Here is a 26,012-nt window from a genome sequence, read left to right as displayed (position 1 = left end):
TACTAATTGTAGGTTAATTGTGGGTTGTTTAATCCGCAATTAACCTATAGTGTCCAGATTCAGATGTCACACAGCAACCTATAATCAGGGTGTTCTGAAATGCACGTGGCACACACCACAGCAAATCATGGGTTAATTAATTACCCCGTGATATGCCACTGTTACATGCGAACTGGGTCAATGTGTTCAATGGAACTTACTGCCAAGTAAGTCTGCTCAGGATTGCAGCTTAAGGCTGAGAGTGGCTTGCAGCACTCTTGTATATGTTTACTTGGAAGTAAAGTCCATTGTGTTCAAGGGAGCTTAGTCCCTAGCAAGTATATTTAGGATTGCAGAATTTCCTGGTTCATATGTCATTCTCATAGCCACTATGCACCACTAGCTTTCAAACAGAGCAGTTAATTTCAGGTATCAATAATCAGGGGCTAGTAAAAATATATCTGCAAATACAACATAGCTCGAAACTGCCTGCTTCTACTAGTAAGAGGCTGATTTTGTCTAATAATCACTAAAGATAATTAAAAAAACAAGAAATTGCATAGGGAGGTCAATTTTGATAAGCCTTTTGTAGGTTAATTTTTATGCCGAAAATTCATTCAGCATGATACCACTGGCTTTGCTGCAAGACTGCTTAGTTGGCACAGTCTTAAACTATGCAGAGAACAACCAATTTTTGAACTTGATGCCCCTTGATTATCTCTGGCATTCAAATAAGCCTCCCACAGATTTAATTTTAACAGTTCGCAGGCTGTCAAAAGATCATCTCTGTTTCACATTCTACAGACCATTACAAATTGTCATGTGGTGTTCTAAGTTAACTTGCTTGCCTCCTAACAGAGTAACAAAATTGCTTTGGAAAATACAACTGACATCTCTTGAGTTTAAATGCATTTGTTACCTGGAGAGTTTTCCAACAGCTGAATATGCCATTGACAGCAGTTTGGGGTCCTTGAATTATAAAAAAAAGTAAGATCAGCAAAAAGAGCCATGAGAGAGATAATACACATTCAGCTTCCCATTTATCCCAGACAGTTCTGCTTTATTCTATATCTTACTTCCCATATTGTTTCTGCTAAAACATATTTCAGGAACACAAAAGTTCCAAAAATACAATAATCATCTCCTAATGCAAAACACTTTAAAAGTGAAGAACAGATGGGATTGTGTTCTGCATATGAAAATAAAAATCACAGCATATGGCAATAAAACTACTTTTGGCTCCTTTAACTGTATTTGTCAAGAATGAAAAAGGAGCCTTGAAAAATGTGAAAATGCAGATACAACCAGAAAACATGCAGCACCTTACAATAAGAGCTTGAAACAGATGTTGAGCAGCACAACTCCACATATATTCTTGAATCTCTATCAATGTAATGCCTTTATTAAGCCAACTCAAGGGCACAAAAATGTGAAAACTTTCAATATCTCCAGATCTCTTTAGCAGACAAGATGTTACAAAAAGTGGGGGGGGGGGGTGGAGAGGAGGAAAATGAGGGCTGACATAATGTTGAAGACTTGAAGTCTTCATGGTCAGAGTCTTAAGATGAAATGTGGAAGGAGGAAGCAGACATTCAAGTTAGGCTCTACACGGTGGTATGATGCTTTCCATTTGCACCTCAGACTGCCTCTAGAGCTGCTTAGTAGTTGGAGGGAATGAACCCTCAGAGAATCATGACCCAGTTTCTGGTAGTATAAAATTCCCCATTGCCAACACAACTCCCTTTGCTTTTTGTAAAACTTGAATACTGAATTTCATGTTCAAGAGCAAGATCCTACACTGGAGGAAAACGGATCTATATCAACAGCATTAAACATAGGCTGCAACTATGCAGACTTACAGGAATGAATTTAAATAAAACATAAAAATAAAATAAACTGGAAATTCCATTTCTTTTTAAGGGAACTTAACTGCTCCTTAATGTTCACAGAATTTCAGTCAAGATGCCCTAGACAGGCCATTTGGAAATCACACATCAGCTTTCACACATATAACTCCTTCTAATAGCAAAATCGTTTTTGAACAATGAAAGAAATTGAGCCAAAATGGGGAGAAACAAGAGGGAGGTATCAGCAAGCTTGGAGGAATGCCAACATTTGAAGAAGCATAAAACATTTTATTTTATTTAATGGTGAGGGGGCACCCAAAAAGAAAATCCAATGGGAACTGACCATGTTCAGTAGCCACATAACTTTGTCAATTGGAACATGGAAAACTGGGTAAAGGGGAAAGCAGAATGCCCTGTTTGGAAGGAAAGGTTGATAGAACTCTGAATGGAATTCATTCCTATTAGAAGGAAGAACACTGCAACACTGCTCCAGTTCAGGCAATCAAATTTTGTCCTAATAAGCCAGGATATGCATGACTTACATGCACTTGCATGCAGGCCCTTTACTCCTGTTTCTCTCCTCCTTTCACATGAGCAGGGAAACAAGTCAGGAAACCACAGTTAACTATAGCTTCCTGTTACATCTGATCCAGGAAATTATGGTTGATGGCTTCCAAACAACCAGAATTTGTACCCATGGTTAAAAGTTGGCTAACAAATCAGGATTTGTTTGGAAGTCACTGATCATCGTTTCCTGGTTCAGATGTAATGGGAAGCTATAGTTAATGGCTTCCTGGCTTGTCTCCTCACACGAACCTAGAGAGGAGCGAACTGGGAACATGAACCATATGAATTCAGATTGTCTGAACACAGCCATTATATTACAGTTCCAGCTTGTTTTCTTTAATAGTGATACCTAATGTATATTCAATAGCTCTTTTGAAGCAAGTATCAAGTCATTCCACAAATATGAAAAAAGACATGGCAAATTCCACAGTAAATGTCACTCTTGAGAAGTATTCTCTGAACTCACCTCTTTATATTCATTAATCAGTTTTGTCAGTCCATTTAGAAGCATGGGGCCTAGTGGCTTAATCTTACTATCTGGGCAACTGAAATTCAATACAAGAAAGAGTAAGAATTTAGTGTGTTTTTAAAAGACATTCTCATAGCAACTGCTTTCTTTGAATAAAAGAAAATATTATGTAATTCCCTTCCAAAAGAAGACCTGTCCAGCCTAGTAGTCACTGCTCAACTAATTGACAGGCAGGCAAAAACTGGCTCTTTAAGGAAGCTTTTAGATGATAATATTGTAGTTTTAATTATTTTCACTGCTGCATTTTCTTAAAGAATATAAGTAGACAGTATGATACAGAGCAGCCTTCCCAAAGTAATTGCACACTTTTTTGATGTATCTGTGTATCTTATATCATTCCTTGTGTATATGCATACTTTGATGAAGAAAAAGAAATTATACTGTAGTTTTAGGTAATTCTTACCCCTTTATATGATCATAGTGTTATGTATTGACTGGGTTCATACAATATGCTAACACACTCTCAAGGCTGAGTATGAATTGAATGTAGGTTGTCGTTGAACTGTGGGTTGTGTTGTTTGAACTCAACTGCGCTTACAAACCATGATTTGTTAACCATGAACAACCCACAGCTTACAACCCAACAACAAACCATGGATTTTCTTCATGAGTTGTTTGTGGTTTATCCACAACCCATGCTCAAACTTGAATGTGGGTTATCATGTTGTGTGAAGTCATTGTTTTATTTTGTACTGTTTTATTATTTTACTGTTTTTTTATTTGTAAGCTACCTTTGGAGTATGAGATCCAAAATAACGCTATTAAAATAACATTAATAATCTTTCCTGATAGCACCTACTTCTCCTAGTTTATCATTATATTCTATTCATCATGAAATTACTTAACTGTACCTTGACAACCAATGCTATGTTTGTGCGTATGATGCCATAAAAATATCGCATTACTTACATTACACAAATATGATGCACAAATTGAAGAGACAAGGTTCTCAGTTTTGCATTGGTATTTGCACCAAAAAGTCCATCATAGACAACCTAGCAGGAAAAGAAAACTCATTTGAAACAATCAATATTATTTTTCCATAAGTACCACAACAGTAAGTGCAATTATAAGATGAATGCTGATAAACTATATAATTTTTCCTCCCAGGATTTTCTATATCCCAGTAAAGTTTGGCCTACTTTCAACTTATTAAAAAGATTATCATAAATGTTTAATGAAAAACAGGAACATAGAAAACTGCCTAATAATAATAATAATAATAATAATAATAATAATAATAATAATATATTTCTTACCCGCCTCTCTGATAGGATCAAGGCAGGGAACAACAATAAGCATAAAATACATAAAATACTAATTAAAAACATCCTAAAAGCATCCTAAAAACATACTAAAATATCCTAAAATTCTACTGGATAGAATTGAGTCAGACCATTGCTCCGTTTCGCCCAGTACTGCTGACACCTGACTGGCAACAGCTCTTCACGGTTTCAGGCAGGAGTCTTTTCCAAACCCACCTGGAGATACTGAGGATTGAACCTGGGCCCTTCTGCAAAAAATGCATGTGCTCTAACCACTGAGCTACAGCCCCTCTTCAGACACTAAGATAAAATGTAATAAATTAATTAATAAATAAATACCTAGGAAAGTTATCTCAAATTGTATGCTTTTGTATATGCTTCAGTAAGAATTACTTATGTATACTTTGTGCATCCAAACCTCTTTAGCAAACAAGTGCTCTTCATTGGGCACAGGCACTAGTGTGGAAGTGTAGAAAACAACACACATGGTATCATAGAAAAATGTTTCTAGAACTATTAGCATGCTACTCTAGCTAGGTGGACTGTATACTCCATGACCCAAGACTCACCACATCTTATGATATAAGCAAACTTCTCCAACGTGGTGCCCTCCAGATGTGCTGGACTACATCTCCCATTACCACAGCCAGCAAGGGTCATACTGGCCGGGGTGATCAGATTTGTAGTGCACACATCTGGAGGGCGTCAGTTTGGGGAAAGCTGATATAGAGGGACAGAGTGCCTAGAACTGGGTTCTGAGGGGTTGAGAACTGCATTATTATAAAAGTGAAAACATTACCTGAATATTTGCAGGAAATGTTTCTGCTGCTTGCCTGGAACGCAGAAGATGAGGGACAATCTTTAACTTAACCCGTGTGCTGACTGGATCACGTTTCAATTCTGGTTTCAGAACAGCTCCCTGGCATAAGCAGATAAGAGTTTATGGGAGAATGTGCATTTCAGACAGAACTTCATACCGGTCATGCTAGCCAAACATTGTTACAATTTTATATATATAAAGTAGAGCGTGTATTTGATTTGGGTTCTATAAGATGAATTCAGTCACAAAATGCAAACATAAATAAGCTGCTAAAAACCAAAACAAAGCTGAATATCAAGCAAGACACAGCTTAGTTCATCCATAGTTCAGTGGCAAGATTGGTGTCAGCACCCAGCATGGGGGCAGGCAAATGCAAAGGCCCATGTGGTCTAACATCATCCACTGGCTTCCCTTTTCCAAACATTTATACTAATACTATGAAGGAAAACAGCAAGCAAGGCTGGTGCCACCTTCATTTCCTAAGGAGGCCTTTAAGCCTTGGGCAGAGATGGTGGCACATGCAACCTCACCCAGTTCCTCTCTGCTGGCCCCCTGCCCTACGAAAAACATTTCTAAAAGAATAGAAAATGGGATTCCCATCTCCGCTACTGCCAGCCACTGCCAGTTAAACTTATTGGGGGTGGCAGGAGGGGGCTGCAAATAGGGTGGCATTGCCAGGAGGAGGACAACTTGCCCAAGGCTCCCTCAAACCTGCCATCAGCAGTGTTCAGTGGTACAGTGAATAAAAGTTTTAGTTTTTCTCCTCAATCAATGACTTCATCAATAATCACCCATAAGGTAATTTGTGTTTTTCCCCCTTTCTGACACCAACAGCAAGCTGTGGTGGCCAGACCAGCTGCTGAGGGGGAATGACGCTGTCAGCTGGTCCCCTAGGGCTTTAGTGCCAGTGAGGGAGCATAAGAGAACTGGTGTGAGACTCTGGGGCCAAGAGGAGCCAGGCCGTGCCTCATGAGGACAAGAACGTCCAGCCACTTTGGCCACAACTACTGAAGTGCAGATCAGAAGCCTTTTTCAGAGGTCACCGCAAAGAATAAACTGCTCTGGGGGAAGGGACTGTCATCACCTTGGGTTTTGCCACCACTGAGAGAACAGGAGAAGGGCAAGTGCCACTTAGAGATGATTTTAAATATGTTCAGAGGTATACAAATCTATTAAGTAATTAAAATATATGGAAACTGCAGTGAGGGGAGAGGTCCTTGTTGGGTTTCTAGTTCCCTTGCTGGGATGCATTTAAGTTAGGATAACTGGACAATAAGACTAAGGCTGCGGCGTTCCTATCCAGACTTACACACTAATTTCAAAACTAGAGAAGAGAGGAGTGACTCGCCGTTTGATTACGGTGCAGGTTTGGAAGAAAATCTATTTACAAGGCCCAACATGTTTACTCTGCATTAATATGACAGTGAATGAATGAATAAGTTTATTATGGTATAACAACCAGCACTCCAATCAAACACCATACAATTTAACACATTACATTACGTTACAGATGTAAAAACGTGCATATGTTATTAACGTCTCGCCTCTTTACGGCATGAGATGGCTGCAGCACAAAATCTGGCCGCTTTCACAGTAACTTGGGCATTCATGCCTGACAAAAGGTAATCTAAACAAAATTTGTCCGTTCTGCCCGGGAATTTTTTTATGAGTGGTGTTATTAAGGAAACTCTGAGGTCTTTATACAGGTGGCAGTAAAGTAAAACATGGACTATTGTCTCAACATCCCCCGACCCACATGGACATTGTCGTTCGCTGTAAGGGATTTTTTTAAATCTGCCCTCCAGCAATGCTGAAGGTAAAACATTAAACCTGGCTAACGTAAAAGCTCTTCTGAGCCTCGGAACGGACAAGTTTATCAGGTATGTGGCAAGTGCAGGAGGACCACTATTTTCCCTGAACCCCAAGTTTAGGCTAGCTCGACTCAATTGATCTTGTAGATCGATGTCTTGAATCCTTTGGGCAATATCCATTTTTGCTTTCTCGTATCCTAGGTTCAGGACCGCAGTCGTGGAGTAGCCTAGGGATTGCAACTTCCTATTCCAAGTATCTTTCCACCTTGAATTGAAAGTGTCCGTTAGAGTAAGCGGAGCTAAACCCACAGGGACAAACAGTAATTTTAACCAGAGATGAAACTTACGTATCCATATACGGGCCTCTAATGAGATCTGGCCTGCCTCCAGCCTTACAATAATATGAAAGTGAAGCTCTGTAAAATACTGCATCAAGACTAGACTATCTACACCTAATTGATTGAATTACATTTATGGGAACTCTGAAGGTAGTGTTGGCAATGCACATCTGATGGGAATACCCTCTGATACTTTTGGAAAAAGGTTGCACATGCAACTTCATTACCCATGTTTTAACAGCTGTGTAATAATCGACTCAACAGTTGTTTATCTGTTGATAATAATCAACCGTGGTACGGATTAGGATCAGGTTCAGTTGACTATTAGTCCACGCTGAGTTGACTCACTCATCCCTCGCCCTCTGTCTCCTGCTCTCAGTCCGTCTGCTAGTATCCTATCAGCCACTGCTGCCAAAAATCTATCCTGCGGCTAACTAGAGTGGCAGGGGCCACTTTGACCACTCTTGCTTTACGACTCTGTGGCTGACAAAATAACCAACGGTTGCAGAGGAAATAACCAATGGTGACTCCCCATAACACGATAACCAACGGTGGTTCAACTAGCCAACTCTGCACAGCGTTGATTGTTTGGGCCAAATAACCAACCCTTGGTTAAAAAAACTCCTGCCACACAACACAATAACCCACAGTGGGTTAAATAACCAACCATCAATTATTTAAACCACCATTGGTTATCAGGTTGTCCGAACCCAGTCCTTTTCTTGCACACTCTAATAGTCCTGCTTGGTTATGTAGATGAACATATACATTCTATACATGAAGAAATGGTTCAGAAAGTATTGATTGCAGCTAGGATTTTGATTTCCAGGAATTGAAAGAATAATACTATCCCCACTTTGAAAGAATGGTTGTATAACGGATGACTAAGTTAACATAATACGTCTGGTTAAGAGATGGTAGACCAAAAACTGCCTGTTTTTCTAATGTCCGGCATCCTTTTATTGACTTTATGTTGGCTGGATAAAATCTTGCTCTAGGCTTTATTGTAAGAAATTGGTTTTAGTAAATTGAAATGTTTTTTATGTGTTTTATGTACTTATGTACTTTTTGTAAGCAGCTTGAGCTTATTTTGTAAAGAAAAGTGGGGAAATACCTTTTTAAAAACATAAACAAATATGTTCACCCCATGTGCAAGGTTTATGCACGTACACCTAAGAATAAACCCCGAGAGTCTCATTCTTTTCATTCTAAAAGCAGGCTGAAGTTAGAATTCTAAACGTAATGATCCTCAATCCCACTTTCCCCCACAAATTTGGTTCCTAGAGTTCTACCAAGTGTCTATATGGTTAACCATTCACCACGTACTAACAAATAAACCTTCTAGTTGAGGGAGACCCACAGAAATTCATAGTTCTTCCTCATTTCTAGTAAACTGAAAGGAACAAAGCAAAGAACTACATGCAGTGAAAAAGCAGCTCCACACACAACCCCACTATGCCATGCCAGACAGAAATGTAGGGAGCATGGTAGTGACACTGCCAATGAGGGAGCGTTTCTGTAAACAAAAGAACAATGGTTCCAAACCAACTGTGCTGTGCTGTGAGGAGGTGATCCCTCATTTTCACAGACCTTTCCCCCTTCTGCCTACAGGCCCCCACTCCAATTCCCATGCTATTCCAGAAGATCCCCCATTCCTGCAGAGATTTCAGTCAGGACACAGAGAAAATCACTAACAAGGAGATCTTAAGCATGTAAGATCTTAAGACAGAGGAAAGAAATGGTGGTTCAACTGCTTAATGAGGATGGCAAATTGATAACAGACGACAAACAAAAGGCTGAAGTGCTCAATTCCTACTTTGCCTCAGTCTTCTCCCAAAAGCGGATCTATGACCCCCCTGGAAAAAGTGAAGCAGAAGTTGAGGGGGCAGGATTGCAGTTTGAAATTGATAAACAAATGGTCAAAGAACACCTAATTTCCTTGAATGAGTTCAAATCCCCAGGGCCCGATGAACTGCATCCAAGAGTAATGAAGGAGCTAGCGGAAGAACTCTCAGAACCTTTGTCTATTATCTTTGCAAAATCATGGAAGACGGGTGAGGTGCCGGACGACTGGAGGAGGGCTAACGTTGTCCCTATCTTCAAAAAGGGCAAAAAGGAGGAACCTGGGAACTACAGACCAGTCAGCCTGACATCCATCCCTGGGAAAATTCTGGAGCAGATTATAAAGAAGTCAATCTGTAAACACCTTGAAATCAATGCAGTGATTACTAGAAGCCAACATGGATTTGTCAGGAACAAATCCTGTCAGACTAATTTGATCTCATTTTTTGATAGGATAACCTCCCTTGTGGACTGTGGGAATGCTGTGGATGTCATATATCTTGACTTCAGCAAAGCTTTTGACAAAGTACCACATGACATTCTGATTAACAAACTAGCTAAAAGTGGGCTAGATGGAACAACTATTAGGTGGATCCACAGTTGGCTACAGAATCGGACTCAAAGAGTACTTATCAATGGAACCTTCTCAAACTGGGGAGAGGCAACGAGTGGGGTGCCGCAGGGCTCAGTCCTGGGCCCAGTGCTCTTCAACATTTTTATTAATGATTTGGACGAGGAGGTGCAGGGAACGCTGATCAAATTTGCAGATGACACCAAATTGGGTGGGATAGCTAATACCCTGGAAGACAGAAACAAACTTCAAAGTGATCTTGATAGGCTGGGGTGCTGGGCTGAAAACAACAGAATGAAATTTAATAGGGATAAATGCCAAGTTCTACATTTAGGGAATAGAAACCAAATGCACAGTTACAAGATGGGGGACACTTGGCTCAGCAATACTACAAATGAGAAAGATCTTGGAATTGTTGTAGATCACAAGCTGAATATGAGCCAACAGTGCGATATGGCTGCAAGAAAGGCAAATGCTATTTTGGGCTGCATTAATAGAAGTATAGCTTCCAAATCACGTGAGGTACTGGTTCCTCTCTATTCGGCCCTGGTTAGGCCTCATCTAGAGTATTGCGTCCAGTTCTGGGCTCCACAATTCAAGAAGGACGCAGACAAGCTGGAGCGTGTTCAGAAGAGGGCAACGAGGATGATCAGAGGTCTAGAAACAAAGCCCTATGAAGAGAGACTGAAAGAACTGGGCATGTTTAGCCTGGAGAAGAGAAGATTGAGGGGAGACATGATAGCACTCTTCAAATACTTAAAAGGTTGTCACACAGAGGAGGGCCAGGATCTCTTCTCGATTCTCCCAGAGTGCAGGACACGGAATAACGGGCTCAAGTTAAAGGAAGCCAGATTCCGGCTGGACATCAGGAAAAACTTCCTGACTGTTAGAGCAGTGCGACAGTGGAATCAGCTACCTAGGGAGGTTGTGGGCTCTCCCACACTAGAGGCATTCAAGAGGCAGCTGGACAACCATCTGTCAGGGATGCTTTAGGGTGGATTCCTGCATTGAGCAGGGGGTTGGACTCGATGGCCTTGTAGGCCCCTTCCAACTCTGCTATTCTATGATTCTATGATTCTATGATTCTATGTTTACTTTGGAATAAGGCCCAGTGAGTTCAATGGGGCTTACTTCCAGGTAACAGTGTTTATGGTTTTAGCCTCAATTCCTTAATGTATTTCTAACAAAAATTGTCCAAACACTAAGATGACTCAATAAGAAAAATGTATTTAGCGTAGATTAGGCTTGACCAAAATGCAAAATCAGAGGTTCCCCAAAGCAGCCGTCTTGGCAGCGGACCAATGCATATAATCCCTTAATGTCAGCTGATGGACCTGAAAATCAGTAAATAATAAGAGGAGCTCTACTGGATCCAACCAAAGGTCTATCTAGGCCAGCATCCTGTTACTCACATGGCCAGAGGGAACCCTGCAAGGAGGGCATGAAGTCAACAGCCCTTCCCTTCTGTTGTGCCTTGCAACCGGAATTTAGTGCCATGCTGACCACACTGTCCATGATGTTCCATTTGGCAATTATGGCCAAGAATGGCTTATACCTATGTTGCATTAATTTGTCTAATCCCCTCTGCAACCCATCCAAGCTAATGGTCCATCACCAAATCTGATTGACACTGAATTCCATAAATGAATGTGCCTTGTGTGAAGAGGTATTTTCTTTTTCTCATGCACCACGTATCAAACCCTTTTAGGATGCAATCCTATGCATGTTTAGACAGAAAGAAGTCCTACAACTCCCAGCATTCCCCAGAGAGCATGTAGTAGTAGGACTTTTTTCTGTCTAAACATGCATAGGATTGCACCTTTAAAGGCCTAAATTGCAAAGTTTGGACCTTTCTTTAGTCAACCTGAGGTTGTGACAAATTCTTAACAAAGCTAGTCCGATGTTAGCCTTCTCCTTGCAGCGATGGACGTGCATTACAGAGCATATGTCTTAAATGGAAATTATGCCTTAACAACATCCTTACCTTTAATTTGGAAAGTAATGTCTTAAGTAGCTTAGTTTTTTGTAAGCAGAAAATTACAACTTGGCATATCTGCCCTGAAACATAACCTTCACTTTGAGCAAACAAGATATGATTAGGTAGCAGCTTGAGCAGCAGATTAACCCTGAAAGTCACAACTGGCCTGAATCACTATTACAACAAATAACAAAAGCTGCAAATATAAAGACAAATTTTAAACACACACACAATTTAATAAAAAATCAAGAAGGAACACATATGTACAAAAGCAAATCTTACCTCCTTGGTTTTTAGTGGTATGTCCCCAAGGTACACTTTGTACAGCTTGTTGATGATGGCTGGATTATTCCAGTCAATTAAGCTAAAGGATGTTGAAAGGATACATACACGGTAAAGTTGCTGAATTAATTATTTTACATGATTATAAATGAAGCCAATTAGCTGCCAGCAGAGCATTACTTTCTCTTCCATGCTACACATTTCAGTAATTGACTATCATACTCTCCTCACGCTTAACAAACGAACAGTACACAGACTGAGAGCAAGCAATTCTTTGGAGCTTGTAAAACTTGCTACTTGTTTGCCTCCCTGACAAATAGTTTGTTCTTGTGGTTGTGATTAATTAGGCTTTTCTATCTGTTTTATTATCACATATCCTTACTGTTTTTTCTAAACACGTATTACAGGGGTATTTATGTCTAAAGATGACAAACTCGAATCATAACAAATACACAGTACTGCCTGCATTGCTTAAAAAAGGAAAGCAATGCCAGTCCCTGCAGTTCCTTATTCTATTGAAGTCTGCATTCTTCCAACTACTGTCCTGGTTCACATGTAACGACAACCCATGGGTTATTTAACCCATAGTTTGCAGGAGCGAGGGAGCAAGTACGCTGCCTCCCACCCACTTGCCGCTTCATTTCTGTTCCTGGGTGGTTCGTCATGAAGTGTGAACCTGGAACTCTGGGTTGTTGAGAGGGAAACGACCCAGGGTTAACTCATAGTTTGTTGTTGGGTTAAACTCTGGGTTATTTCCCCCTCAACAACTCAGAGTTCTGGATTCGTAGGGGCATTCCTGGTTGTTTACAAAAGCAGAAATGAAGTAGAAGCAGCAACAGGACAGGAAACAGCGTACTGACTTACTTCTGTGCAGCCTTAACAAACTATAGGATATTTAGCCCGTAGTTGGTCATGACATAGAATCATAGAATCATAGAATAGCAGAGTTGGAAGGGGCCTACAAGGCCATCGAGTCCAACCCCCTGCTCAATGCAGGAATCCACCCTAAAGCATCCCCGACAGATGCTTGTCCAGCTGCCTCTTCAAGGCCTCTAGTGTGGGAGAGCTCACCACCTCCCTAGGTAACATGTGAACCAAGTCATCATCTTGTAATATCTGAATGTCTTAAATAAACATTGGTGAGCACAAAGTAGCTTTTTGGATCCAAATAAAAACATTTTGATTTGTTATAATCATTATGCATTAATATTTTATTTATGACATTTATATTTTTCCTATTGCAATTTTTATTAGAATTTATAGAATCATAGTCACTGCCCCAGTAATCAACTTACAGTAATTTTCTATTTTTGATTGCAGGAGCATAGGACCATAATCCCAATCCCCTTATTGTAAGAAGAGGTTGTGCTGGCACCAGTCCTTCACCTCCTTCCACAGGCTCAACCAATAACACCTGAATAGGGCTCTATTCTCATCACAAAAGTTTAAACTGCCCACCTCACCATAATCTGAAAGGAAAGCAGGTTCTCTATAGTGTGAGTAAACCCCCATTACTCACCCCATTGCTAGCATGGATGTTGCTACAATCTAGATGCTAGAACACATGGGAAAAGGAGGTACCAGAGTGGTAGGGAGGTTATACAATGTGACGGCATCAGCAACTTAGCAAATGCAATTGCCAATGCAGGCCAGTGTGAGAAGCAAACTTTTGTTGCAATAAGCAAAAAGAACCCAAGGATTTCCAATATTTAGCCTCACTTTCTATAAAGACAAAACACACACACAAAGAAGCCCTATTCAAAGCTTTTAAAATTACAAATCATTACCTTTGCTTGCTTTTCAGTTCAAGATCTGCTGCGGTGGCTACACTGTGCCGAGTGTCACTGGAAGCAATGACCAAATGTATGATAGCTTCAAGTTCAGGCACTTGCTCAGCTTCAATGCACTTCACTATGCCTAATTTACACTGCCCAGCAATACAGAAAAAAGGACAAAAGTCAGTTACTCTGATTGAACACAAGATCTAAAAATGGCAATAGTGAGGATTGAGACTTGTTATAATCACAGGATGATAGAGCTAAATAAAATGAATAGCTAGTTAAAGGGGTAAATGTCGCCCCACCCCAAAATATCTCCCACCCCCATCAGAGTACTACTGTTAGCATGCTGCCAAAATAGCAAGGGCTGCAGTAACCAACCTTCTGCACTTCGTCTTTCATGTATCAAAAGACAGCACCTTCCCCGACACTACCCTTTCTTTGTCCCTAACAGCTGAGCTCATATGCATCCATTTGGCAGTTTTTAATGCAAACGTTACCCTTCGACACTGCAATGAATTTGGCTTTACCTGTTCCAGCTGTTCAGGCGTCCATGGGCTGTCTCCAATGACCCGCTTGGCTGCATAAAAGCTCATTCCTGGAGGAGGCTGAGGGATCCCAGAACCTCCAGAACTACTTGATGAAGAAGAGCCCTGTCCCGTTGGCACACTTTGGCGACTCTGGGATTCATTCAATACATATCTAGAGGGAGAGAGAAGTTGAAGTTCTAGAAAGGGAATTTAAATCCCTTGAGTCAGGGTTGGTGAGCTGGCGGCTGAATCAGTCCAAGGACACCATAGATTGTGCCAGAGTTGCAAGTTACTCAGAGTGAAGAACCGAGCCAGACACAGAAGCCCAATCAGGCCCTTGAGTCATATGGCCAATTAACTGTAATACCTGGTGGCACTGCAGAGCAGCAGAGAGCAAAAGAACAGCCCATGGGTTATTTAAGGGTTATTTAACATTCAACAAGCCATGTTGCCCAAGTTTGGACAAAATAAGCTATGCCCAGGCAGTGATTATTCAGGCATCGCGGCTTAAACAAGCCACTGTAACTTGTTTAAGCCGCAGTGATTGTGCAAACCATGTCAGTAGCTCATCTTGAATGCCTTATATACAAGAATGCAAGCAAATATGTAAGAGATGTCACAACATATACCTTACAAAAACCCTGTTCAAATGACACTCTAAGCCATGGTGGTTAAGCATCTTGAGCTAAACATTATGGCTTAGCATGTCTTGTGAACCATTCCTAATCATGGGGGCTACATAACCACGATTTAAACATGCTCACTAACCATTTGCTGCAAAAAGGTTAGTGGCCTAACCGTGGCTAGCATGTTGTCTGAACAGGCCCAATGACTTTGCTACCAAAGACCCTACAAGTTACTAAATAGATCACTAGAAGGTACAACATATAGCAATTCTGTGGAAAATTAATATCACTGTTTAAAATAAAGGAAAAACATATTCAAAGTTTTCAAACAACCACGTTTCAGAGAAGGATAAATTCAGGGAGTTCCGTTCAACAAAAGCCTCCTGTAGACAAAAGAGATCCTTCTGTCAGCTGGAGACTTTTGATCCAGCAGAGTTTTTCTCCTGGCTTGAATAAGAGAGGAAGAGTTTTCCCCTCTGCAGTCCCCTATGTCCCTTGAAAATCTGCCCCAGAGGGTTGGATAACCTTCCAGAACAGTGGGGAAAGTGGTGCTGCAGGCTGCAAAGGAACAGGAGGAAGGTGAAAATCACCTCCCCACCAATTTCCACCAGCCGGGGAGTTCTGAGCAGAGCTCTACTCAGGTTAATAGTAATCTGGTTAATATTAATCTGTCCATTAAGCGTATAAATTTGCACATGACTAAAACAATAGTTGTGAAAAACATAATGTCTTTTTGTGTTTCGTTTGCATGTGTCACAGCAGGCACCAACTTGCAAATCACAGGTGTGCTGGGCTACAAATTGCAGTCCAACACATCAGCAATCTACAACTGGAGGTTGCATATTTAAATTAATCGACAATTTGCTGCTGTTACAAGCAAACTAGATCCACCACCTTTTAGAGCACACATTCCCGCACCTAAGACTGACCACTTTTAATGATTACGTCCACACCATCATCATCATCATCATTTATTATACGGTCACAGTCCCAATGAATTACATCCACACACATTCAGTAACTTTGATTATTACTAAACAGGGCTTCCCCAAACTCATCTGAAACTGTATCTGAACCAAACACAGGTAGAACCACTAAGCATTTCAAGCAGCTCCTGTAAGAATCAGCACTGATGGATTTGCCCATCAATTTATAATAGATCTGAGGTAGCAAACAAGGTCTCAGCCCTGAGAACACCATTTTAAAAATGAGAGTTTTCCCCACTTCCTTATGAGACTTTAACAGCACCAGCTATACAATAGTATGGGAGCAGAAATGGCCATTGCTTCTCTGTGCCTTTACTTACCCATAAGGCATAAGGAGGACATCCAACATAAAATCCAATAGCAGCTGTACAGTCTTTGGTTTTTCAGCAAGATTAAACGGAGAAGCTGCTTTCAGAGGTTCAACAGGATATTTCATATGAAAAAGGGTTGGTATTAGAAGGTGCATTAGGCTGAAAAACAATTATATTTACTGCAACTATTTAATGAAACAACATTTGAATTTTTACACTAAGCAGATAAATTACAAATAAGGCACGCCTGTGAAACTTGCCTTTTTCACTGGATACTTAACACTGAGAGGGAAAGCAAATTAATGTACCCAAGAAGCAAACTCCAACAACATTTTAAGAGTCTTTAAAAATTCATCTTTATTTTGATTTATTTTCTCTCCATTTATGAAAACATAAATCTACATTTTCTCAATCTAGAATTAGACATTGTAGGCAATGATGTCTACATTAAAAATACACTTTTATATCTAGTTAGTAACTAGTCCCGAATGGAACTGCAGCTTTAAAATTTCACTGAAATCAGCTAAATCTGAGGGTGATTAGCAGCTCAGCAGGTTAAACCCCAGAATATGATTTATCTGTAGGAATATTTCTTTCTAAATGGAGCGAGATATTTAAACATTGAAAATGCTCAACTGGAGCACCCGGACAGATGATCTGTTTTAACATGCAACAATAAGCCAGAATTCTAGAGAATCCTAGCTTACTTTTCCCTTCTTCTTGGCTCCTATCAGTGCGAACAGCTAAATTCACCAGAATCGAAAAGCTTACGATATCATCCAAACTGGAGCTCCTGGCTTGAAATTCCCAAACAACCCAGAAATCGTAAACCAAGAACAAAGCACCATTTGTGATTCTCAACTGAAAAGGCAGGAGCCCGGGTTCAGCCAACACACTAAGCTTTTGGATTCTGGTTAGTTTAGCTGCTCCTGTGAAATGGTGGCATGCACAAGCACAACTCATTAACAATAAGCCAGCATTCTCAAAAATTCTGGTTCATCATTATGTGCAGACAGGGTCATAAGCTCCATGGCCTTAAAAACTAACTAATTCTAATGTCTACATTTTCAAAAGTACCCAATACACAGAAGAACTCAAATTTGCCTCTTTAAAAAAAAGAATCAAAAAGTCTCTGAGAAAAGCAAGCCCAGAAAGAAGACAATTCCATCCGGCCTTCTTCTTGACATGTTAGATTTCTGCAGGAAGAGAGAATTTCATATGGGAAAACATTCAAACAACATAACCCCTCCACATGTGAAATCTGAAGTGGCATTGTCCCAGAAGGGCAGCATCGCATGATTTTTGCGATCTGCAATACTATCAGGCCCATTAAAAGATTTATTATTATTTTTAGATTGGGCAAGTAAAATTAAGATGAGAAAAAGAAGCTGTATGCTGAGGACATCATACCTGTCTTGTTGGGGTTGAGGTTTTCCTTCCATTGCAGTAAGGAGAGTGGGAGCCAGCTCACATTGCTTTTCCACAGGCAAACGAGGGTAACCCATCTTAACATATATTATTGTAAAATTCTGCAAAAGTACAAGATACAGCTACATAGAACCATCGCAAAAGAACAGCCCCCTAAGACAGAGGAGCAGAAACTCTTTCAGCCCAAGGACAAATTCCATTTTGGACAAGTTTTCAGGAGCCACACTTTGGTGGTGGACAGGGCCAAAGTGTGGGGGGGGACCCCAACACATTTTATCTTAAAGTTCTTACTACTAAGCCTTATGAGACACATTTCAACCTTTTAAACTGGAGGAAAAACAAAACATACAAAAGCTGGGAACCACTAAATAATCAGTGGTTGGGGGAATGAGGCATGGCTAGAGGACGGAGGTTTGGCCATCTGGATTTGGCTCACAGGTCTGAGATTCTGCATCCCTTTCTTAAGACATCTGCATAAACATTTAAGAAACCTGTAAATATAAAGCCTGTACTTGGTAAATGGCACTGAAATTATCTTAATATCTGACAGTCAACTAGACTGGTTCACCAGGAATATGCATAACACTGTTCACCTTTATAAACTTGAAATACTGAAATACACTGTAAATGGGCCTGAATTCAGGAGCCTACCTCCTAAGAGAAGTGGCTTCTACCTCCTAAGAGAAGGACCACACTACTTCTGCACCCCAGTGACTGCACTGTCTTTTGGGTAAATTTTAAGACGCTGCCTTCAGCTGCTAAAGACCTTAATGAATTGGGCCCCTTATATTTAAAAGATTGTCTATGTCCCACCACAATCTCTCCAATTTACTGGGAAAGCCCTTAGTACTACCTGTGAGCTGCTTCCCCCCCACCCCCAATAGCAACCATCTACATATTGTTCGCCACCCAACCCTTTTCAACATCCTGCCCCAGTGATCTGCCAAAGCATAATCTTTCTTGGATTTGGGTGTGGGAGGGTGTTAATGTGACATGACCTTTGGCAATGGAATCAGACAGGTTATAAATCTAAAGAAAGTAATAAAGTAAGGGAAGTAATAAAGGCATTACTTTCCTTACGCATCCAAACTTCCAAGTAAAAAATAAGAAATTCTACACATATAGATGTACACTGTAGTGTTTGGAAATTAAGGTTTGCAATCTTTTACTAGATATTTACATATCTCCTAAGTCAGTGGGGAAAGGTTGGAGCTCAGTAATAGAGCCCATGCTTTAGATGCATAAGGTTCCAGGTAGGGCTGGGAAGGACTCCTATCTGAAACCTTGGTGAGCCACTGCCATTCAGTGTAGACCTAAACAGACCAATGGTCTAACTTATTATAAGACAGCTTTCTAATGGGATCTTCAGCTAGACTGGGCTTCCCTTGACAGCAACAGGAATATTAAAGTCCATACATGAAAAACCTAATAACAGAATCCCTTCCATCTGTTCCGATGGCATAAGTGCCTTGAGTTTTAAAAATAACAAAGTCATCCTTATGAGGCACTGGATGACATTTAGAACTGTAGCAAGTCTTCAGGAGAAAAATACAGTATCTCTTATTTCATCAGAAAATTCTTCAGGAAGGAAGTACTTACTGTAACAAAGGACACAGCAGAAGGATCTTGGTACTGGACTAATAAGGTCTCCACTGGAAGCTGGATTTTGGGACGACTTTTGATACGTTTATTCAGGTGAACCAGCAGTTCCATAACCTGAAAGGGAGGAAATAATCCTTGATTTCACTGGTTTGGATTCTATAGTTACTGTACATTTTCTGAAGCATGAAATATAATGAGCTAATAATGTCTATATAATCAAGGGGAAACATATCAAATGGCCATATACTATATATTTCTTTCCATATAATCTTTTTCAGCATGGCTTCCATTTGTTATTCCTTTTGCCTGTATATATGATGAAACCAGGGAGATAAGCTGAATCTGAACCAAAAAGTCAACCAAATCATTATATTTTCCTGAAGCAGAACAGCACACTATAATAAATGTATGTTACCAGCAAAAAATAAAAGTTTAATTTAAAAAAAATCTGTGATGGTACACTCACTGTCTCGGTTCTCACATAATGGCAGTTCATGGTTTGTTTAACACATGAATTGTCAGGGCCAAACAAGAGCAAGCATGAATGTTGTCACCCACCCACTTGTCACTTCCACTTTGCATCCAGTTTCTCTTAATAACCCTGGAACATACCTTGGGTTCAAACTCTGGGTTATTTGTCCCTCTACAACCCAGAGTTCTGGGTTCAGACATTGCATCATGCAACCAAGGGCATTCCTGGGTTGTTGGAGAAAATGGATGCCAAGCGGAAGTGGCAAACATTCAGGACGCAACTGCTTGCTTCCGTGTGACCCTGACAACCCATGGGTTGTCTTACGTGTGAACTGGGACACTGACTTCAACCAAGATTAATTATATGCATATAAAACTAATATGAGAGAGAATTTTTAACACTTTGTATTTTTCTAAGTTTCTTTACCCAGACAGCCATACATACCTTCTTACGTACTCCTTCCTGTGTACTGGAAAGCTTCAGAAGAACAGGGGGTAGAAATTTAGATATAATACTCTGCAATTGCTCATCCGTTTCTGCATGGCCAAGACGTAAGAAGACACGTTCAAGCTGATCTATAAAAAGGAAAAGGAAAAATGTATTTAAGAACGAAAAATCTATAACTAACAGTAAAACAGTCATACCTCAAGCTCAGTTTTAAATGAAATTATACAATGCCGTAATTCCCAATATACTTCCATCTTACTCCGTTTTAATAATGCCCTCAATACAATGTTCCTAGAACAATGTGATCCTTCTGCTGGATTGACAGAGATTGTGAAAACTTATGAAAACGAATAAATATGTCTGAAACACCAATCAAGAGAAACAAAATTCTCGAGGAGTATAGCGTTTTTATTGGTTTTGATGTATTAGTAAACTAGCTACTGTTTAAAATATATACATTACTTTATTCACCACTAAAACAAAACTGACTGAATTTTAGTACTGCTTAACTAAAGGTTTTGACTGTCAAGACTCAAGCTTTTTAAATATCTTAGCACCCTTCACAACAGTGCCAGCAAAGCATCCCATACAAATGAATACAAATATCCCATATCTGAACAATGCCACTGATTCCACTGCACTAGCAGTTATACTTTTCATTGCTACATAAGACCATTTGTGTCAGTAAGAGTCACCAATCATCCTTTTTATTTGTCTGTTTTAATTTGTGGCTAGTCTGATCCTAAGGTGTCAGTATGGGTAATAAAACATTAAACAATTATCTTAACTGCAATTAACATGCTAGCCACACCTATTTGTGGACACAAAGTTATAATGAAGAGAAATATGCTACACTGCTTCAAGAATACAGTTTGTGTGTGTACACCAGCTATTTTTTGAAAGCTCCCTTATCAGTGGGCTATTGATAACGCTGCTTCCTTCTCCAAACCATAGTTTGCAAACCGTCAGCCAGTTACATCATCCTTTTCAGTGCCATTTCTCCCCCACCCCACACAACCAGGTTCTACACTACTGCTGTATAACAGAATTGAAGTGCACTGACTACTGTTGGGGCCCATAACACATTCCATATACCATTGTCAAACCGCTTTCATAGTGTTATATCCTGCCTGGTGTAGATCTGGCCACAATTTTATTTATTCACCATGGTTCTGTATAAGATTTACATTGATGCAAACCATGGTTAAGGGAAGGGAGAGGTGAATTGCTGTGGGAAAGGGAAAAGAGGAGCACGGATTCATGAGAGTGGCTTCAATTTGGTAACCATAGTTTGCAGAACATCTATCGGTGTGAAAGGACATGCCTAAAGAGAGAACATCATGAATGATATACAAACCCTGGATCTGCATTTAAGTCATATGTTTTTGCTTTTTTGCCCAAATCATGGCATATCCCAAAGTTGAAACCTTTAATAATTTTAACTGATATATTAATCAACGAAAAGAGCAATTCTATGGTCTCTGAGAGAGCCTCCTAGGGACCATAGAATTGCTTGTAAAATCTCTCCGAGGTTTACGACAGCGTTCCAACCTCAGAAGGCAGAGTCAGAGATCCACTCCTGACCCTCTTGCAGCCAGCTCAGACAAAGTCGGAATTCAATCTCAGGGTGTGGGTGTTCCAATGGATGAGGAGAGGAGGAGATCTGACAGGCCAGGATACGAATTATCCTGAGCCTCTTCCCGCCTCCTTCCCTCCCCCTCCGAAGCGCGCTCTCCAGATGGGCTAAAAAACCCATCTAAAAACCCATCTAGCAAAATCTGCAGGGTGGATTGCCTCTGCCTCTCTTCCCGCTGTGCACTGGATGATCAGATGCCTCAGAGTTCAGGAGCTTCCGATCACTGCAATGCTTGAGGAAGATCATAACCTTCAAAAGAGACACTTACTGTTTCTGACCATCTTAAAGTCAGATGCAAAGTGAGATGGGATCCCACTCTTCCCCAGATTTTATGCATGTGCCAAACCCAGGGGTGGGTGCAAACTGAAAATAAAAGCAAGCCTTAAAACTCATTCAAAATCTGTAGACCCTTGAACCACCCATTGTAAGAACTGCACAGCTAGATAATATATTTTAGAGATTAGTTAACAGTTTATCTATGATACAAGACTTCTATAGTGAGAGGATATATTTTCTCTTCTAATCTATTTGTTCAACAGCAAGCAGAAGTGATAAATGTTAAATCTCACTAGGCTAAAGTACAGGGAGCACCGGGGGGGATCAATATTGTTCTAACACTTGATAGCACATTTCTGTAAACTGCCCAGAGAGCTTCAGCTATGGGGCATTATATAAATGTAATAAATAAATATCTAAAAAACAAAACATCTGGGCCATTTTTCAGGTCTAAACTACTAATGGTGTAAGAGAAGTATAGTTGGAAGACATGTGTGAATATATTATGAACTCCACCCTCTGCTCTTTAAATGGTAAGCCATACCCAAGTTCCTATAGTATTTTACACAGTAGTGCCTAGCAATCTAATATATCCTAAGAAACCTGTATACTTTTAAGAAAACTTTATACTTTTCTGGCCTATAATTTGCTCACTAAGGACAATGGCAGTTGTTCAATTAACATCCCGCTCGATACACAAGTTGTTTCCCACTGGTTGCCATAAAGCAGGGGGAGGGGGGATCCTAACAGCTCAACAATTGCAACCGGCTCAGCAACTATGCTGCAGCAACTGGTTTAGTTCAGGAAACACATTTCTCAATGGTGGTTTTAGAACTCCACAGTGGAGTTTTATACCACTGTTGAGAAATGTGTTGTCCGGAGGGAAACTCCAACCCCACGGTGGAGTTGTGATTTTTTTTTTTTTTTTAGAAAATACTCCATGCTGAATATCCATGCTGTGCAAAGGACAGTTCCTGCACAAATGTTGTGTTGTGTGGAGGGCTCCATGAAGTTTTCCGTTGGGTTGAGTGGACTTTTCCTTCTGGCTACAGAGTTCTCTGGCAAGAGTAGCGAAAGGAGCAAGTACCGCTGTAGGAGAGCCGCCAGGATTGTTTTTTTGCAGCAATGGCTGATGGGATACCATCAGGAGGACTGCGGGAGGAGAGAGGGCGGAGAAACTGTCAATCAAACATCACGTTGCCTTTTACTCAACTCCACGGTAGCCCACAGTCAAACAACAGTGGAATCAGAACATGGTGAGTACCCCCTACAAACTCAATCACTGAGTGGAATTTTCTCATTGCGCAGAGAAATGTGTTGTCTGAGTTGAGCCACTGAGTGCTTCTACTCTGCATGAGCATCCTGCTTGGCTGATCTGAAAAAAGGCTATATAGGTACTGCCACTAAAGGTGTTTCTAGGGACATGGAGAAGCAAGACACTGACCAGCCTGGGAAGAAAGGAGCCCTTATTCCAAACTGCTGCAGTGGATGTACTCACGCAAAACATTTGAAGGCAGATTAAAAAGATCTAGCCTTACAGTATATTGTAGCCGCTGCTTCCCACCCTAGCGTCCAGCCCCTTCAACTACCATAACACCTCTTCCAAAGCTTTAAAATAAGTTCCCCTCTAGGCTGGCCACACAGTACTAGCACAGGGTCAGATTTTGGCAACAAAACTATACAATCTGACTACATATCATTCCTTTTTTTTAAGACTACAAGACTTTCCCCCAAAACAATAAATTCATCTTTTCAGAGACTGAGCCCCAATTTCAAATTGCTCTTTTTTTCAAAGCAGCCTGTTCCGTTTAGCATGCATGTTCAAACCTGTGAAAATGTTTGTTTATACCATTATTTCCATTTTTTTCAGACCAGGAATGGGTATTCTCATAGCAAGAATAATGGCGTAAAAATATTATCCAATATTCTCAGTAATTTGACGGAGATTATTTTCATAGTAGAATATCCAAATAGTATCAGTATATCAGATTCATAGACTGAATACAAAATGGACACAGCTGTGTGCCTGGAATATGTCAAACCTGATGATTTTCATGACAGGTGTACCCAGCTCGGGCAAACCCCAGAAACTCTGCTGAAAAAAAGTCAGGCACTTACCCTGACTTTTTTTTTGGCTGTGGAAGCATGTCACAGCTGATGGCACCCTCTGATTGGTCACCATCAGCTGAACAGGGAAGTGGGTGGACCTCCGGGAACTCAGGAGAGCTCCGCACGTCCCTGTAAATAAAAAAAATGGAGGGGGGCTAGAGGAGAGAAACAGGGGCCTTTCCTCACACCCTCCTGGTTGTTTTTGTTTTTTATCTGTATTTACAAAGCTGCACAGATACAGATAAAAAATATATTACACAATAGGCCTTTTACATAATAGGATTAAACTACAGGGCTTGCAACAGTAATATGCGAACCTCCCAGAGAGCTTCGGCTATTGGGCGGTATAAAAACGTAATAAATAAATAAATATTACGTAAGGTGGTTTAGGACAGAGGTATGAATCTACTGGTAGATCTGTCGATGATTTGCAGTAGATCAGAAAGGATTTCTACAGCTCAACTGTTTAACAATAGCAGCCCTAAACTAGACTGCTGAAATGAAAAAATTAAAATAAAACTTGGAGCAATCAGGAGTGGATTTTTGTGTGAATTCTGTTCAGTTCTGGAAGTCAAGGCAAATTCTTGGTCTCTGAATTCTTCACTTCTAAATATAAGTGCTTTGCACTTGGCTGTAGTTGGCGGATCTCGAGGGTCTAGTTAAAAACAAATCGGATCCTGCAAACTTGCGGTCTGTCTTCCACTGGTTTAGGAAATTAATTTCGCCCGATCTCAAAGAGAGGGCATCAATTTGCAAGAGCAATCTAGATTTCAACACTATAATCATAAGGGAGAACCCATTATTTAAAGGCAGCTTATTTCAAAATACTTCAAAGGAGCACTGTATGATGATCCTTAAAACCTTCGCCCCAAAACCCTGTTAGAAAGGCCCATTTATCAGCATGGAAGAGCTGGATTAATCATTCCTGTTTGTAGTATTATTTATTTATTTACATTTATATACCGCCCCACAGCCGAAGCTCTCTGGGCGGTTCACAAAAGCTAAAAACAGTAAACATTAAAAGTATACAAAATTTTAAAACCATCAGAGACATAAAGACAACAGTATAAAAACAGCAGCATCCATTTAAAACAACAATTCTGGGGTCCATTAAAAAACAAACTTAGCGTTCAATGCCATTAAATGCCTGGGAGAAGAGGAAAGTCTTGACCTGGCGCCTGAAAGATAACAATGTTGGCGCCAGGCAAGCCTCATCAGGGAGATCATTCCAGTCAAGGGGCCACCACCGAAAAGGCCCTCTCCCTTGTTGCCATCCTCCGAGCTTCCCCCACTTTTCTTTTTAAAAAACATACTGTAGTACAGTGAAAGAGAAGAGAGGTGTCCAGACTTATTTAAGTCAATGGAATGGGAACTACATATAGATTATAAGCATGATAGTGTTTACTTACAATCTAAGACAGGCCAAAAAGAAGAGATAGGGAAAGGTTTGGACCTTGATTTTATTATATATTTTTATTCTACCCTTTAGACCGACCTGACTGAGTGGCTCAAAATAAAATCATTGCAACAAAAGGAATAATAAACCCACACAGAACAATGTCAATTAAAACCTTCAGCTGCATTAAAAGTCAATTAAAAAATCCTTCTTCACCACCAAATGCCTTTCTAAATCCTGGAAGGAAAGGAGGCAAAGCTGCTCCTACGATCAGCAGGGTTAAGCAGCCCATCCTATTACAGGCAACGATTTTTAGGCTACCATTACAATTGCATATTATTTAGTCTGTGGATATATTTTTTACCACCAAATGAGGGTACTATTTAGATTTTCTGCCTCCAGCACTAAAATGTCTTCTGTCAGGGAAGAGCAAACTAGCCCCAACCAATGTAGAAAAATATGGAGCTGTGGTAGTCTAGGGAAGACTTTGTGGAAGTACTGAATTTTAATAGGGGATTTAAGGAAAGTGCTGGAAGATGGTTTGACAAATAGAGAAAGGAAAGCTGTTCTAGGCATATGGCAGAAA

The 26,012-nt window shown here is 40.3% G+C and overlaps 1 protein-coding gene across 2 annotated transcripts in view; it reads right to left on the bottom strand.

The window, feature by feature from the left end:
- ECPAS (Ecm29 proteasome adaptor and scaffold) overlaps positions 1 to 26,012 on the bottom strand; it is a 78,801-nt gene that overhangs the window by 49,188 nt on the left and 3,601 nt on the right. For both annotated transcript variants that reach the window (XM_063129185.1, XM_063129186.1), the window contains exons 3-13: positions 20,007 to 20,137; positions 19,088 to 19,204; positions 17,471 to 17,589; positions 16,070 to 16,219; positions 14,138 to 14,309; positions 13,617 to 13,756; positions 11,830 to 11,911; positions 4,987 to 5,106; positions 3,832 to 3,917; positions 2,860 to 2,938; positions 899 to 948 (exon numbers count right to left, since the gene is read on the bottom strand). In XM_063129185.1, the coding sequence (XP_062985255.1) occupies positions 899 to 948; positions 2,860 to 2,938; positions 3,832 to 3,917; positions 4,987 to 5,106; positions 11,830 to 11,911; positions 13,617 to 13,756; positions 14,138 to 14,309; positions 16,070 to 16,219; positions 17,471 to 17,589; positions 19,088 to 19,204; positions 20,007 to 20,137 (1,246 nt within the window). The remainder of the gene's footprint in view (positions 1 to 898; positions 949 to 2,859; positions 2,939 to 3,831; positions 3,918 to 4,986; positions 5,107 to 11,829; positions 11,912 to 13,616; positions 13,757 to 14,137; positions 14,310 to 16,069; positions 16,220 to 17,470; positions 17,590 to 19,087; positions 19,205 to 20,006; positions 20,138 to 26,012) is intronic.

The sequence above is a fragment of the Elgaria multicarinata genome, chromosome 6 (genome assembly GCF_023053635.1).
Source record: "Elgaria multicarinata webbii isolate HBS135686 ecotype San Diego chromosome 6, rElgMul1.1.pri, whole genome shotgun sequence".
Lineage (NCBI taxonomy): Eukaryota > Metazoa > Chordata > Lepidosauria > Squamata > Anguidae > Elgaria > Elgaria multicarinata.
Note: the sequence above shows the minus strand (reverse complement) of the source record. Positions and strands in the feature narration are given on the sequence as shown.